We start from the raw sequence: 12,079 nt of genomic DNA, 5'->3' as shown, positions 1-12,079 counted from the left end.
TTCCCCATTAGAATCACCGAGACGACACCAGACTGTGGGCACAAGACGTGGTTTAATGCCAACCCCGGAGGGAAGAGCCGGGGTGAATCCGGGGGTAGTGTGCAGGGAGACAGCGGTGCACGGCCCTCGGAGGACCCCCCGGGAACCCCTCCGCGGCTGCTCGGGGCCACTGGCACCCGGAGCCGGGGGAGAAGGCGCCCACAAAGGGCCCAGTGTGCGGCACAAGGGCCGCCCTGTTCTGCTGGCACCGGATCACCGCAGGATGGCTGGGGAGAGCCCGATCCAGCGCTGGCTAAGGCAGCCCCCCGGCGCCAGGGGGATCCCTGGGGTCCCCAGCCCGGCCCCGCTGGCCGGCGGCGGGTACGGGGGTCCCCGCGGGGACTCATGCTCCAGGGTAGCTGGGCTGCGCCGGGACGTAGGGTGGCGGTGCTGCGGGGGGAGCAGGAGCGGTGTCACCAGGCCACCAGGCCCCCTGGGGAATAGGGAGGGTGCCCGTTCCCCCCCGGTGCTCACCTGTGGGGTTGTAGACGGGGGGCCCGGAGGGGTACATGGGGTACTGGGCAGCAGGGCCGGGCGGGGGGTACATGGCCATGGGGGTGAAGCCAGGCTGGGGAGGTGTGGGGCCGGCTTTGGGGTCCACGGGGAAGGGAGCTGGGGGAGCTGCAGGGTGGTAGCTGGACAGGGGAATTTCCGGGCCTGTGGGAGAGATTGGGGAGGTCTGCAGCAACCCGACACAGGGACAGGGATGGTGCCTAAGAGTGGTGGTGGCCCTCAGGTTGGTGGCCGCTGAGGTGTCAGCCAGACCCTCACCACACTGCACAATTTTCCCCCCCGCATCCCTTCAAGTCCCACCACCTCATCCCCCACAATCCCTCCACCGTGTACCTCAGCACCTCTCCTTCTCCCCACCCCTGTACCCTACCCCTCCTCCTACACCTTAATTCCTGCAGTCCACCCCCCACCCTCCTGATCCCCCGCTTCATTCCAACAGCTGCCCTTCTCTTTGCCTCCCCTACCATTCCCGCCACCCCACACCGACAGAATTCTTCTGCTCTCTCTCATCTCTCATCCCTTTAGCTTCCATCTTTTACCCCAACACCCTCCTTGCCTCTTCCCAAACCCCTCCACTCTCTACCTACAGGACCCTCCTGCACCTCCCACCCCTACAGCCCACAGACACACACCAATTCCCACAGGCCTCTGTCGAGGCCCCCCCAATCCCCCACCCTGTACCTACAGCATCATCATGCACCAAGCCTCCTCCTGCACCCCCCATCCATGCATCCCCCATTCCTGCACCCTCCCATTCCCCCAGGTCCTCTTAACCCTGCACCTCCTTAGCTGCAGGACCCTCTTGATCCTCTCTTCCTGCACACCCTGCATCCCCCATCCCTACAGCCCCCACCAGACCCCCCTTCCCCCTGAAATCCTCTAGGCCCCCTCAACCCCACTCCACCCACTTTTCTTACAGGACCCTCCTGCACCGCCATCCCAGCCCCCCAGCCCCGCACCTTGCAGGGGTGTGCGGGAGTGCTGCCGGCGCTGGTACAGGTAGCAGCAGGAGCACATGAAGCAGCAGACGATGGTGGTGACGATGGCGATGAAAAGCACCACGGCTGAGGCAATGCCCGCGATGGTCTTGGGGCTGTGGGACCCCCGGGCATGGGGAGCAGGGCCAGGGAGGCACCCGCGGCACACACCCCCAGCCAGCACTCAGTGACACTGCCCAGTGCCCAGAACCAATGCCCAGTGACAGTGTCCAGCACTGCTATCAGCACCCAGTAGCAGTGACCACTGCCCAGCACCCAGTAGCATTGCCCACCCAGTAGCAGTGCCCAGTACCCAGTGCCAATGCCTTGTACCAGTGCCCTCTCCCAGTGACCAGCACCCAGTGGGAGTAAGCAGTGCCCAGCACCCAGTGCAAGTTTCCAGTACCAGCATCCAGCACCCAGTATCAGTGACCAATCTGCAGCATCCATCCCCCAATGTGCAGTGCCCAGTATCAGTGCCCAGTACCAGTGTCCAGCACCCAGAACCCAATACCAGCACCCAGTACCAATGCCAAGAGCCTGGCACCCAGTACCAGTACCAAGTGCACAGCACCTAGCAGGAGTCCCAACACCCACTGCAAAGCACCAATGCCCAGTTCCACTGGCCAGAGACCAACAACCCAGTACCAGTGCCCAACACCCAGTACCACTGCCCAGTGCCGAGCACCCAGCACTCAATGCCCAGCACCCAATGTTAGTGTCCAGCACCCAGAGCTAACAGCCTAGCAACCCAGCAGCACTGCCCAGTGCCCAGTATCACTCCCCAGTGCTCAGAACCGTTGCACAGCACCTGCATTCATCATCCAGTAACAGTGCCCAGTGCCCAACACCCAGTGCCCCCACCAAGTACCAGTGCAGAGCACCCAGCATCCAGCACCCGCTGCCACTGCTCAGTACCAATGTCCAACCCCCAGTACCAGTGCCCAGCACCCAATACCAGTGTCCAGCACTACTGCCTAGTGCAGAGCATACAGTGACCAGCACCCAGTAAAACTGCCTGTCCCCAGCACCCAGTACTAGTGCACAGCACCCAGTCCTAGCACCCAGGCTGCCCAGGAGAGCCCCCAGCCCCATCAGCCCCGGCTGTGGCACCTGAAGGCAAGGCAGTGGCGCTGCTGGCGCTCGGTGAGCAGGCGCAGAGGGTCTCGGCAGCAGTACCGCTGCTGGCACGTGCCACAGCAGAAGGTGAAGAACTCGCAGTCGAAGCCAGGGTGCCATGACCCGTTTCTGTCCACGTACCACAGGCAGTCTTCGCCCCCGGCCACTGTGGACAGCCACCCACCACCGGGGCCTTGGAGCACCTGGCCGTCACCACCCTCAGGGGCATCAGCAGCACCCCCATGCCCTTCCTCTCCCACGTGAGCACAGCCTGTACCCCACTGTGTCCTATTCCCCTTGTACCCCAGTCCATCCTGCCCCATGGATCCCCAAAATAGGCCCCTATACACTCCCAAATACCCCACTGCTTCCTGTCCCCCTCATATCCAGCCCCACATCCCCTATACCTTCCTGTGTCCTGCCCCATGGCCCCACAAACGGTGTCCTTATGTACCCCCAAACCACTGCTCTGCTCCATCCTGCCCCACATCCCTTAAAACCCTGCTCCATTCTGCCCCTGTGTACCCCCATATCCTGCCCCATCCCACTCCACTTCCTTGCAAACCCTGCCCCTATGTACCCCCATACTCGGCTCCATCCAACCCTACACCCTTGCAGACGCCACTCCATCCCACATCTCTCCGACCCCTCCAGATTCCTCCAGATCTCCCTCGCTTCCCCTCCTTCCGCGTGTTCCAGTGGCACTTCCCACTCTATTTCTGTCCGGAGCCACCTGTCTTCCCAGAAATAGCCGCGGGCCGAGGTCCGGGGGCGGCCGGAGGTGCCTGAGCAGCCACGGAAATGGGCTTTGCGGGAATCTCACGTGGCGTTGTTACACATCCCAAAATGGGATCACGGCAGTTCAGGGACAAGTGGAGAAACTGAGGCACAGGGCTCGTCCATAGGAAGCCCCCAGGTTCCCCGGGGCTGCGCATCCCGGCTCGGTCAGCCACCGGCTCCGTCCGTCCCTGCTGCTCCCGGGGTCACCCCGAAAGCGGCGAATGGGAGGCGGGTTCGGGGGCAGTGGGCACAGTGCCCAGGGGGACACTTTGTTGCAAGCAACCCCCGGTGAAAGGGGCCGTGTGTGACACGACTCACAGCCACGGCCGGTGGCACGAAGTCCCTCCCACCCAGCGGGATCCCCGTGTCACAGATGGTGGCACAGCGTCCAGTCGCAGGGTGGCACCGGGTCCCCCGGCCCTCCCCGGTCCCCGTATATCTCTTACCCATCGAGGCGGCCACGGCCACCAGCAGGGTCCCGGCCAGGGGCCAGCCGCTCCCGGGGCCCCCGGGCCCCATCCCGGGGCCGGGCCTGGTGTCCCCGCTCAGAGCTGTCCGGGACGAGGGCGGCGGCTGCGCGGCGGCACCGGGACCGGGGCCGCTCCCGTGGCCGGTCCTGGTGCCGCCCGGTGCCGGTGCCGGGGGGCCGCTCCCTGTGCCGGTGTCTCCCGGTGTCTCCCGGTGCCGTGCGGGGCCGGCGCAGGCCCGCAGTGACGCCGCAGCCCGGCGGCGCTCGGTTGCTGCCCGGTGCCCCCCCCCCTCCCGTCCCCCCGGCGCCGCCTCCCGCCGCAGCCACCGGCCCCCGCCCGCCCCCACCGGGAGGGGCGACGCCGCCGGCCCCGGGCACGGGCAGGGCCGGGCGGGAATGCGGGGACCGGAGCGTCTCTGGCACTGCCCCCCACCACGGCAATCCCCGGAAACCCTTATTTCCCCTCTTCTTGCACCCCATCTCTTCGCTCGTCCTTGCACCACTCCCCGCACCCCATCCCCGACATTCAACCCCTTCCCTACCCCCTGCTCCCCATCATTTCCCCTCCCAGCACCCCTTCTCCCACCTCATCCCACCCCTGCACTCCTTATTTGCCTGCCCAGCACCCCATCCCCTCCCTGCACCCCACCACTTTGGTTCACAGCACCCTTTCTCCAACCCCATCCTTTCCCGGAGCACCTTATTTCCCTCCCCCGGCACCCCATCCCTTCACCCATCCTTGCAGCCCTCCCCTGCACCCTTCCTGCCCACCTTCCTGCACTCCAACCCCACACCCTTCACCTCCATTCCATCCTTCCTTTCCACTCTTTGCCCCTTTCCCAGCCTGGGTCACTGGGTGCCAGGGTTGCACAGCTGGATCTGGGGCACCCCCTTGCCATTGGGATCACCCCATTACTGCCCTGAGCACAGCCAGACCCCAAATCCACGGAGTCCCATCCTGCAATGCCAATGGGACCCAGGGATGGGGGTCCTCAGAGGGGACATGGAGGTGACACATCCTGAGAGTGACGTATCCCAAAAACCATTTTTATTAGAGACCAGAACCTCAAATTCAGGGTCGTGGTGACACCAAGGTCACCATAAGCACTGGGGTCACAGTGTCCCTATCAGCATTGCAGTGCCAGTGAGGGAACACAGGGTGGGGGCCAGCCCCTGCCACGCCACTGTGGCTCCCTCCTGTGCCCCACGCCGGGCTGGGGAGGCGCAAGACGTCCCTGCCGCCCCTGGGCCAGCCAGGATGTGCCCCCGCCCGGGGTGAGGACATGGCACTCACACTTGGGTGACAATCTCGCCGTTCTCGGGCATGTAGACCTGCACGGGCACGCCGGCTGCCGAGCGCCGCAGCACCTGCACCGGGGGACCCTGGGGGACAAAGACCCTGTGAGTGTTGGCATCATGCCTTGTCTGAGGGGCACCACTGCGGGCACATCCTGGCACAAGGGCTGGGCTGGAGGAGCTGTGGGGGCACGGCCACAGGTCCTGACTTGCCCAGCCTGTGTCCCAGCTATGCCACAGGTGCATTTGTCCCAGTGAGACTGCCAGGTGGAAAGGGGAGCTGGTCACTGAAATGCCTGCAGGGATCCTTCCCTGCTCAAGGGCACCCCAGTGCTACCCCAGGGACCCACATGGATCCTGCCCTAGGGACCCCCCTGAAGTCCTGGTCCTTCCCATGGGACTCTCATGGGACCCCAGTTTTCCCCCAGTAATCCCCTTAAGGTTCTGGTCTTTCCCATGGGACCTCAGTTCTGCAACAGGAACCCCCGTAGGGTCCTTGTCTTGCCCTTGGGATCTGCAAGAGAAAGCAGGAACCTACATGGAACCCCAGTCCTGCTCCAGAGACACCCTTAAGGTCCTGGCCCTATCCCAGGGACTCACATGGGACCCCAGTCCTGCCCCAGGGGATCTTGGTTCTGCCCCTGGGACCTACACAGAACTCCAAACCTGTCCATGGGACCCTCAGCAGGCCCTCATCCTGCCCTGAAGGACCTTAAAGACCTTATTTCTGTTCCCAAGAACAGTAGACCCTGGTCCTGGCTGTTGGACTTCCTTAGGAACCTAGTCCTGCCCCAAGGACCGCTCTGGGACCCAAATTCTTCCTTTGTGATTCCCTCAGGACCCTAATCTTCCCATGGCGACCTACTCAGGGTGCTGGTCCTGCCCAAGGAACTATGAGGGACCCTCCAGACCCAACCTATGGGACCTTGGACCTGCTCAGAGGACCCTCAGAAGGTCCCAATCCTGCCTCAAAGGATCTTAAAGGACCTTGATCCTCTCCTCAGAACCCTCCTGAGACCATGTTCCTGCCCCAGGCTCCTTTCTGGAATCCCAGGCCTGTCCCAACAACCCTCACAGGACCCCACGGACTCCCTCAGGCCTTCACCCCTGCTCTAGAAATCCTCATGGGACCCCACCAGAGCTGCATGTCCCTACACTACCTCAGGGTAACAACTCATGTCACCTGCAGGACAGCACCCAGGGGGTCCCTCTTCTCCCACGTGGCCACTCCCAGCCAGACCCCGTGTCATACCTGAACCAGTGACAGGATTCCATGAGCAATGGGCACGTCCCTGGTGGTCCCACCACGGGGTCTCTGGAAAGCCCCTTGCCGGTCGAGGGAGTGGGGCCGGGCACTCCTCAGCCGGGCACGCTGGTGCCATGACTTGAGCTCCTCGGTGACGGCGGCCTTGGAGAGCCCCCGGGCCCCGGCGGGTGCGTAGTCTTTGAGTGAGGGCGTGCGCACGATGCGGCTTCGGGAGGGCACCAGGCGCTGGTAGCGCAGCGGGGCCAGATCCTGCTCGTACAGGAAAGTCAGGGGGCCAGCAGGTGGCAGGAGCTGGAGGGCACCCTGTGGGTAGTAACCAGGCTCGGCAAGGGGCAGCGGAACCGCAAAGGACATGTCAGGGCTGCTGCTGCCCGGGGAGGTGGCGTGGGAGATGCTGGAGAGGTCGGAGATGCTGTCATCGGAGCCGGAGCGGCACGCAGGGCCGGGGCTCAGGAGGCACGAGGTGGGCACAGTGACTGTGTAGTAGGTGGGGCGCCGGCGGGGAGTGGCGCTGCGGCCCCGGGGCTCAGCTGGCTGCCAGCATGGGTCCACCCTGCAGTCAAGACACTGTGGCTGCAGGAGCACCCTTCCCCTCACCCTAAAGCCAGGGCAAGCTCTGGGAAAGGTGTACCCATGGGTACAGCCAGCCACCCCGTGGGGAGACATCTAACTTCCTCCCATGGAATTAGTTCCACCTTTCCTGTGGGGCAGTCTCCAGCCTCCTCCCAAGGGATTAGTTCATCCTCTCCATAGGCTTACTTCCATTCTCTCCATGGGACCATCTCCAACCTCCTCCCAATGGATTTCTGTCCATCCTCCCCACAGGGTTTTCTCCCACATTCCCATAGGATTATCCTCATTCTGGTCTCTGGGATTATCTCAATCCTCCCCATAATATTGTCTCCATCCTCCCAATGACTGAGCTCCATCATCTCCATGGGGTTAGTTCCATCCCCTCCCCATGGGATCATGTCCATTCTCCCCAAAAGATTTTCTCCATCCTCCCCATAGAGTTAGGTCCACACTTCCCTTGGTGTTCTCTCCATTATCTTCTCCATAGGATTATCTCCATCCTCCTCCCCATGGGTTTAGCTCCATTATCTCCATGAGGTTCTCTTCATCCTCTCCCACAGGATTACTCCCATCCTCCTTCCCACAGGGTTAGCTCCATTTTACTGCCAGTAGGACTATCTCCACCCCTCCTATGGGATAATTTCCAACATCCTCCCCATGAGCTGAGCTCCATCATCTTCACAGGGTCATTCCCATCCTCCTTCCCATGGATTGAGGTCCATCCTCCACATGGGATTATCTCCATCCCCCTCTCCATGGGGTTATCTCCATCCTCCCTAGCAGAAACCCTTGTCTACCCTCCCCAAGCTCAGGACATACCTCAGAGATTGGGTCTGTCCCTGCCGTCCTGATGGCTCAGGGGTGCTGGGAGCACTGGAACCTGCCTGCCGGCACAGCACCACGGTCCGGATGGGGACAAACCGGTAGGAAGGGTCCCCTGTCCTGGACACTGAGGGGCTTGCAGAGTTAGGGCTGCTGGGAGCCAAGGAACTGGCAGGGTCAGTCATCAGGGACCCAAGACAGCATTGGGAGCTCTGGGTTTCCCCATCCTCAGGGTCGATGCTGGGATTTTTGGTCCTCTTGTAGGGTCTGTCCAGGCTAGTCTTCTGCCGGGGAATGGGGGCGGGTACCACAGGCCCTGACTCCCCCTCCTCCTCCTTGGTGGGGTCCTTGGGAGATGGGGACCTCTGTGGAGTGGCAGGTCCTGGTGGCCGTGTGTCCTCTGCAGGAGAGATGGAGGGTTGGGATGGAGGGGACACAAAGGGAGAGTTGGGATGGAGGGAACAGGTGGATGGTTGGTATGGAGGGGAGATGTGGGGGGCTGGGATGGAAGGGACACACAGGGGAACAGCATGGAGGGGATACATGGCAGCGGAACGGGATAGAGGATACACAGGGAGAGTAGAGATAGAGGGGACACAGGAAGGGCTGGAATGGAGGGAACATGCCAGGGATCCCCCCCTGGTCCCCACAGCCCCCTCACCCTCCTTCAGCAGGCCAGAGTCCAACATGGAGCTCTCGTCGGACGCACTGAGCTCTATGGGGCAGGGCCCTGTGAGAACAGAGCTGGGGCCGCCTCCGGGTGCCAAAGCGCTCCCACGGCCCCGCCACCACCCAGCGCGTCCCCGCAGGCCTCCACTCCCCTCTCCCACGCCACCTGTCCCAACATGCTCCGGGACGGCGGCGGTACCGGCCAGGCCGGCTCTGCTGAGCCGCGTGCAGCTCCCAGCCTGCCTGGGATGGGCAGGCTGGGGGCACCGACAGGGAAGGAGACGCCACCACCATGGCCCTGGTCCTTGGAGGGGACAGGCATGGAGAGAACAGGGACCCCCTTGGATGGCCGCCACTGGGATGGGGCCATGGCAGCTGGGCCACATCCTGCCCCCCTTTGGGTGCAGGTGCTGAGGATGGGTGACTGGGGATAGTTATGAGGTGCAAGCGGCAGGGGTGAGCTCTTAGGGTACTTTCAGAAGGGTGCAATCAACGGAGGTGAAGTACTGGGTTGGATTCAGTGGGGTACTGCTGGGGATGGTTTATAAAGGTGTATGCACTATGGATGGGCTTTTGGGGTGCATTCAGGGGGTACATATGCCAGGAATAGTTATTGGGGTGCATGCACTGGGGACTTCTTTTTGGGGTGCACTCACAAGGGTACAATCACCAGAGATGAAGTATTGGGGTACCTTCAAAAGGGTGCATTGACAGTGAGAGTGTAGCAAGGTGCATGTACCAGGGATGGCCTTCCAGGGGGCATCCAAGGGGTATATTCAGCAGGGATGGGAAATTGGGGTGCATTTACCAGGGGGTGTTAGGGGCATGCATTCACTGGCAATGCAGAACCAGGTTGTATTCACAGGGGATGGAAAGTTGGAGTGCATCCAGGGAAGTGCATTCACCAGGGAACTGGGATATGCATTGTGGATGGCATATTGGGAAGGGACACACAGGAGAATGGCAGAGGGGCATGCATCCAGAGGAGTGCATGCACTTGGGATGAAGGATCCCAGCATCCAGTGGGGTGCATTCACAGGGAATGGGTATTTTAGATGCATTCCCCAGGGACACCCAACCAAGCAGCACCCCATTCTGCTCTCCAGCATCCCCCCCCGCCATGGGGCTCGGAGGGCTCACCCTTGGCAGGACTGATGTCCCGTTGCCCTGCCAGGAGCCGCCGCTGGCTCAGAACCTGCTCCAGATCCCGCAGTTTCTGCTCCTCCCGGAGTGCTGCCGTCTGCCGCCTCTTCCGCACCTGCCGGCCAATGTTCTCCTCGCAGCAGAGCCGGCGGGCGGCCTCGGCAATCTGCAGCTGCAGCGCCCGCTCCCGTTCCAGAGGGTCCTGGGAGCGGGGGACACGCTCAGAAATGCGCCTCAACACCCCTGAGCCCCCCATAAGGCTTAACACGCCAACGCCACCCATAGCACTTGGGATCCCAACCCCTCCCAGCATCTCATCTGGGACCCCAACACCGAGCATCACTCTTGGAATCCAACACCACCTATCATGCTCAGGACCCCACCACTACCCATGACATTTGGAACCCACCTTCTCCCATAATTCTGGCACCTTGATACACCTGGGACTCTCCCCACACCCATCACCTTGGCACCCCAACCCCACACATTATGTTTGGGACCCCAGGATAACCCCATTAACTCAACACCTCAACACCACCTTATGCTTGAAAGCATCCCCTGCCCCTCTCACCTACAGCACTTGGCACCTAACCACCAACCATGGGATGGGGATGGCAACATTTCCAGGTGACCCTCGGGCAGCTTCCACAGCAGAGGGGATGGGATGGGATGGGATGGGATGGGATGGGATGGGATGGGATGGGATGGGATGGGATGGGATGGGATGGGATGGGATGGGATGGGATGGGATGGAATGGGATGGGATGGGTCCCCACCACCTTTGCACCCCAGGGACTGTCTCACCACCCCACGCAAAACGGCGATCTCATCCAGCTTGAAGGCAGCCCCGATCCTGCGACGGACCTTGGGGGGCTTCTCGCCAGCTTTCAGGGGGTACTCGCAGGGCAGGGTCCCCGTCAGCTCCTGAGGATGGCACAGGGACACTGAGCAGAGCCATGGCAGTACGTGAAGGTGGGCAGGGGGTCCTCATGCCCTGCTCACCGCCTCACGCAGGCACAGCTGTCGCAGCTCCTGGATGCAGCCATCCAGCTGGGCCTCCAGTGCCTGCTGCTGCCGCTGCCCCACCAGCACCCGTTCCTTCGGGGGGGACACTGGGCTTTCAGAGCCTGGAACAGATACATGGACATCTGGAGGGATGGGAGCACCCAGGTGCCATCCTCCACCACTCAACAGCCTCCCTACCTTAGTTTTCCTCCACCGCAGGGGGAGAAAAAAGCAGCCACGATCCTCCCAGCACAGCCATGGGCACTCCAGCTGCCCCAAAGCAGCTGCGCCTCCCTTCCCCCACAGCAGCACTCGTGGGTGTACTGACTCCCGTGAAACACCTGTTTCCCCCACCCAGCAGCACACATTGGTGTTCCAACCCCCCAGGGTATCCAGGGACTCCTCCCCTAGCAGCACCCATGGGTCCTCCAATGCCCCAGGGTATCCAGGAAATTCCCCCAGCAGCACCATGGGTGCTTCAGCCCCCCCGGGACACGTGTGACGTCCCTGCTGGGGGGGTGGGAGGGGGGGCACAGGAGGAAGGTTTCAGTCTGACTCAGCCATCCAAGCCAAACCCATCTGAGTCAAATCCCGTCGACAGCACCCCCCTCTACACTTGGGATGCCTCCCGAAACGCAGGGGAAGCCTCCCTTCCTCCACTCCTTCATTTCCCCAGAGCTCTCTCCGGCAGCTCATGTGTCCCTAATGTGTCCCCATGCACCGAAGTGCTCCGTTCCCTGCCTGGGAAGGAGGGACACGTCTATCAGAGCACTCCTGGGCGACAGGGGCACCCCAAAACCTCCCTCAGCCCCAGACCCCATTCTCACCCGAGTGCAGCACGATCCCGCTGTCCATGTCACTGGCCTCCCCCATGCCGCGCCGAGAGCCTGCGGGCAACAGCGGGGACACAGCTCGTCCCCACGCCCCGAACCGGGCTGCACCCATGGGTGGCCCCCACCCTGCACCCCTACCATCCCTCATGTCACCCCGGGCGTGCCGCGATGGCGGTGGAGGGGAGGCGAGGCTGTGTTTGCTTTGCCTTCTTGTAGGTCCTACCATAAATAAAGGGTGCGGTGCGCCAGGCGGGGGAGGGTGACACCCTCGAAGGGGTCAAAGGTGGTCGGGGTGCGGTGGGAGGGAGGGCCGAGGGGCCCCTCGCTCCCGCCCCAGCTGGTTTCGCTGGGTACCTCTCCCAGTTTTCCTTTCTTTTCCATCTGGGCTGGTGGCGGATCCGGGGGTGGGAGCGACCGCCGGCCTCGGAAAAGGGGGTCCCCAGCACCCCAAGATTCCCAAACTCTTGGGGAAGGAGTGAAAGGAGGGCAGTGGGACGGAGGGGAGGGGGTTCACACCGCTTTTCCAGCGCCGTCGCCCGGCTATGCTTCAGTTTCCCCAGCCCGCTCCTCCGTC

The 12,079-nt window shown here is 62.6% G+C and overlaps 2 protein-coding genes across 2 annotated transcripts; both read right to left on the bottom strand.

Annotated features, from left to right (window-relative positions):
- Positions 1 to 33: 33 nt before the first annotated feature.
- SHISA4 (shisa family member 4) lies at positions 34 to 4,088 on the bottom strand. Its single transcript, XM_074527949.1, has 5 exons — positions 3,875 to 4,088; positions 2,643 to 2,814; positions 1,512 to 1,645; positions 514 to 696; positions 34 to 429 (listed from the first exon to the last, which is right to left on the bottom strand). Exons 1-5 carry the CDS (start codon positions 3,945 to 3,947, stop codon positions 383 to 385), a joined length of 609 nt encoding a protein of 202 aa, XP_074384050.1. The 5' UTR covers positions 3,948 to 4,088; the 3' UTR covers positions 34 to 382.
- Positions 4,089 to 4,938: 850 nt separating this feature from the next.
- INAVA (innate immunity activator) lies at positions 4,939 to 11,545 on the bottom strand. Its single transcript, XM_074528312.1, has 7 exons — positions 11,500 to 11,545; positions 10,670 to 10,794; positions 10,472 to 10,591; positions 9,665 to 9,869; positions 7,853 to 8,255; positions 6,446 to 7,013; positions 4,939 to 5,280 (listed from the first exon to the last, which is right to left on the bottom strand). Exons 1-7 carry the CDS (start codon positions 11,543 to 11,545, stop codon positions 5,188 to 5,190), a joined length of 1,560 nt encoding a protein of 519 aa, XP_074384413.1. The 3' UTR covers positions 4,939 to 5,187.
- Between the last annotated feature and the right edge of the window lie 534 nt (positions 11,546 to 12,079).

Source organism: Zonotrichia albicollis, chromosome 28 (assembly GCF_047830755.1).
Source record: "Zonotrichia albicollis isolate bZonAlb1 chromosome 28, bZonAlb1.hap1, whole genome shotgun sequence".
Lineage (NCBI taxonomy): Eukaryota > Metazoa > Chordata > Aves > Passeriformes > Passerellidae > Zonotrichia > Zonotrichia albicollis.
The sequence above is the reverse complement of the archived record's forward strand: the minus strand, read 5'-3'. Positions and strand labels throughout refer to the sequence as shown.

Bases quoted from the DNA above. Each gene is read 5' to 3' on its own strand.
- INAVA (XM_074528312.1), bottom strand. From the start codon at position 11,545: ATGGGGGAGGCCAGTGACATGGACAGCGGGATCGTGCTGCACTCGG. The intron at 10,592-10,669 runs GTGAGCAGGGCA...TGCCATCCTCAG, and splicing joins AGCTGTGCCTGCGTGAGGCG to GAGCTGACGGGGACCCTGCC. The intron at 5,281-6,445 runs GTATGACACGGG...TTTGTCCCCCAG, and splicing joins GAATCCTGTCACTGGTTCAG to GGTCCCCCGGTGCAGGTGCT.
- SHISA4 (XM_074527949.1), bottom strand. From the start codon at position 3,947: ATGGGGCCCGGGGGCCCCGGGAGCGGCTGGCCCCTGGCCGGGACCCTG. The intron at 697-1,511 runs GTGCGGGGCTGG...TCTCTCCCACAG, and splicing joins CTCCCGCACACCCCTGCAAG to GCCCGGAAATTCCCCTGTCC. The intron at 430-513 runs GTGAGCACCGGG...CTCCCCCCGCAG, and splicing joins CCCCGTCTACAACCCCACAG to CACCGCCACCCTACGTCCCG.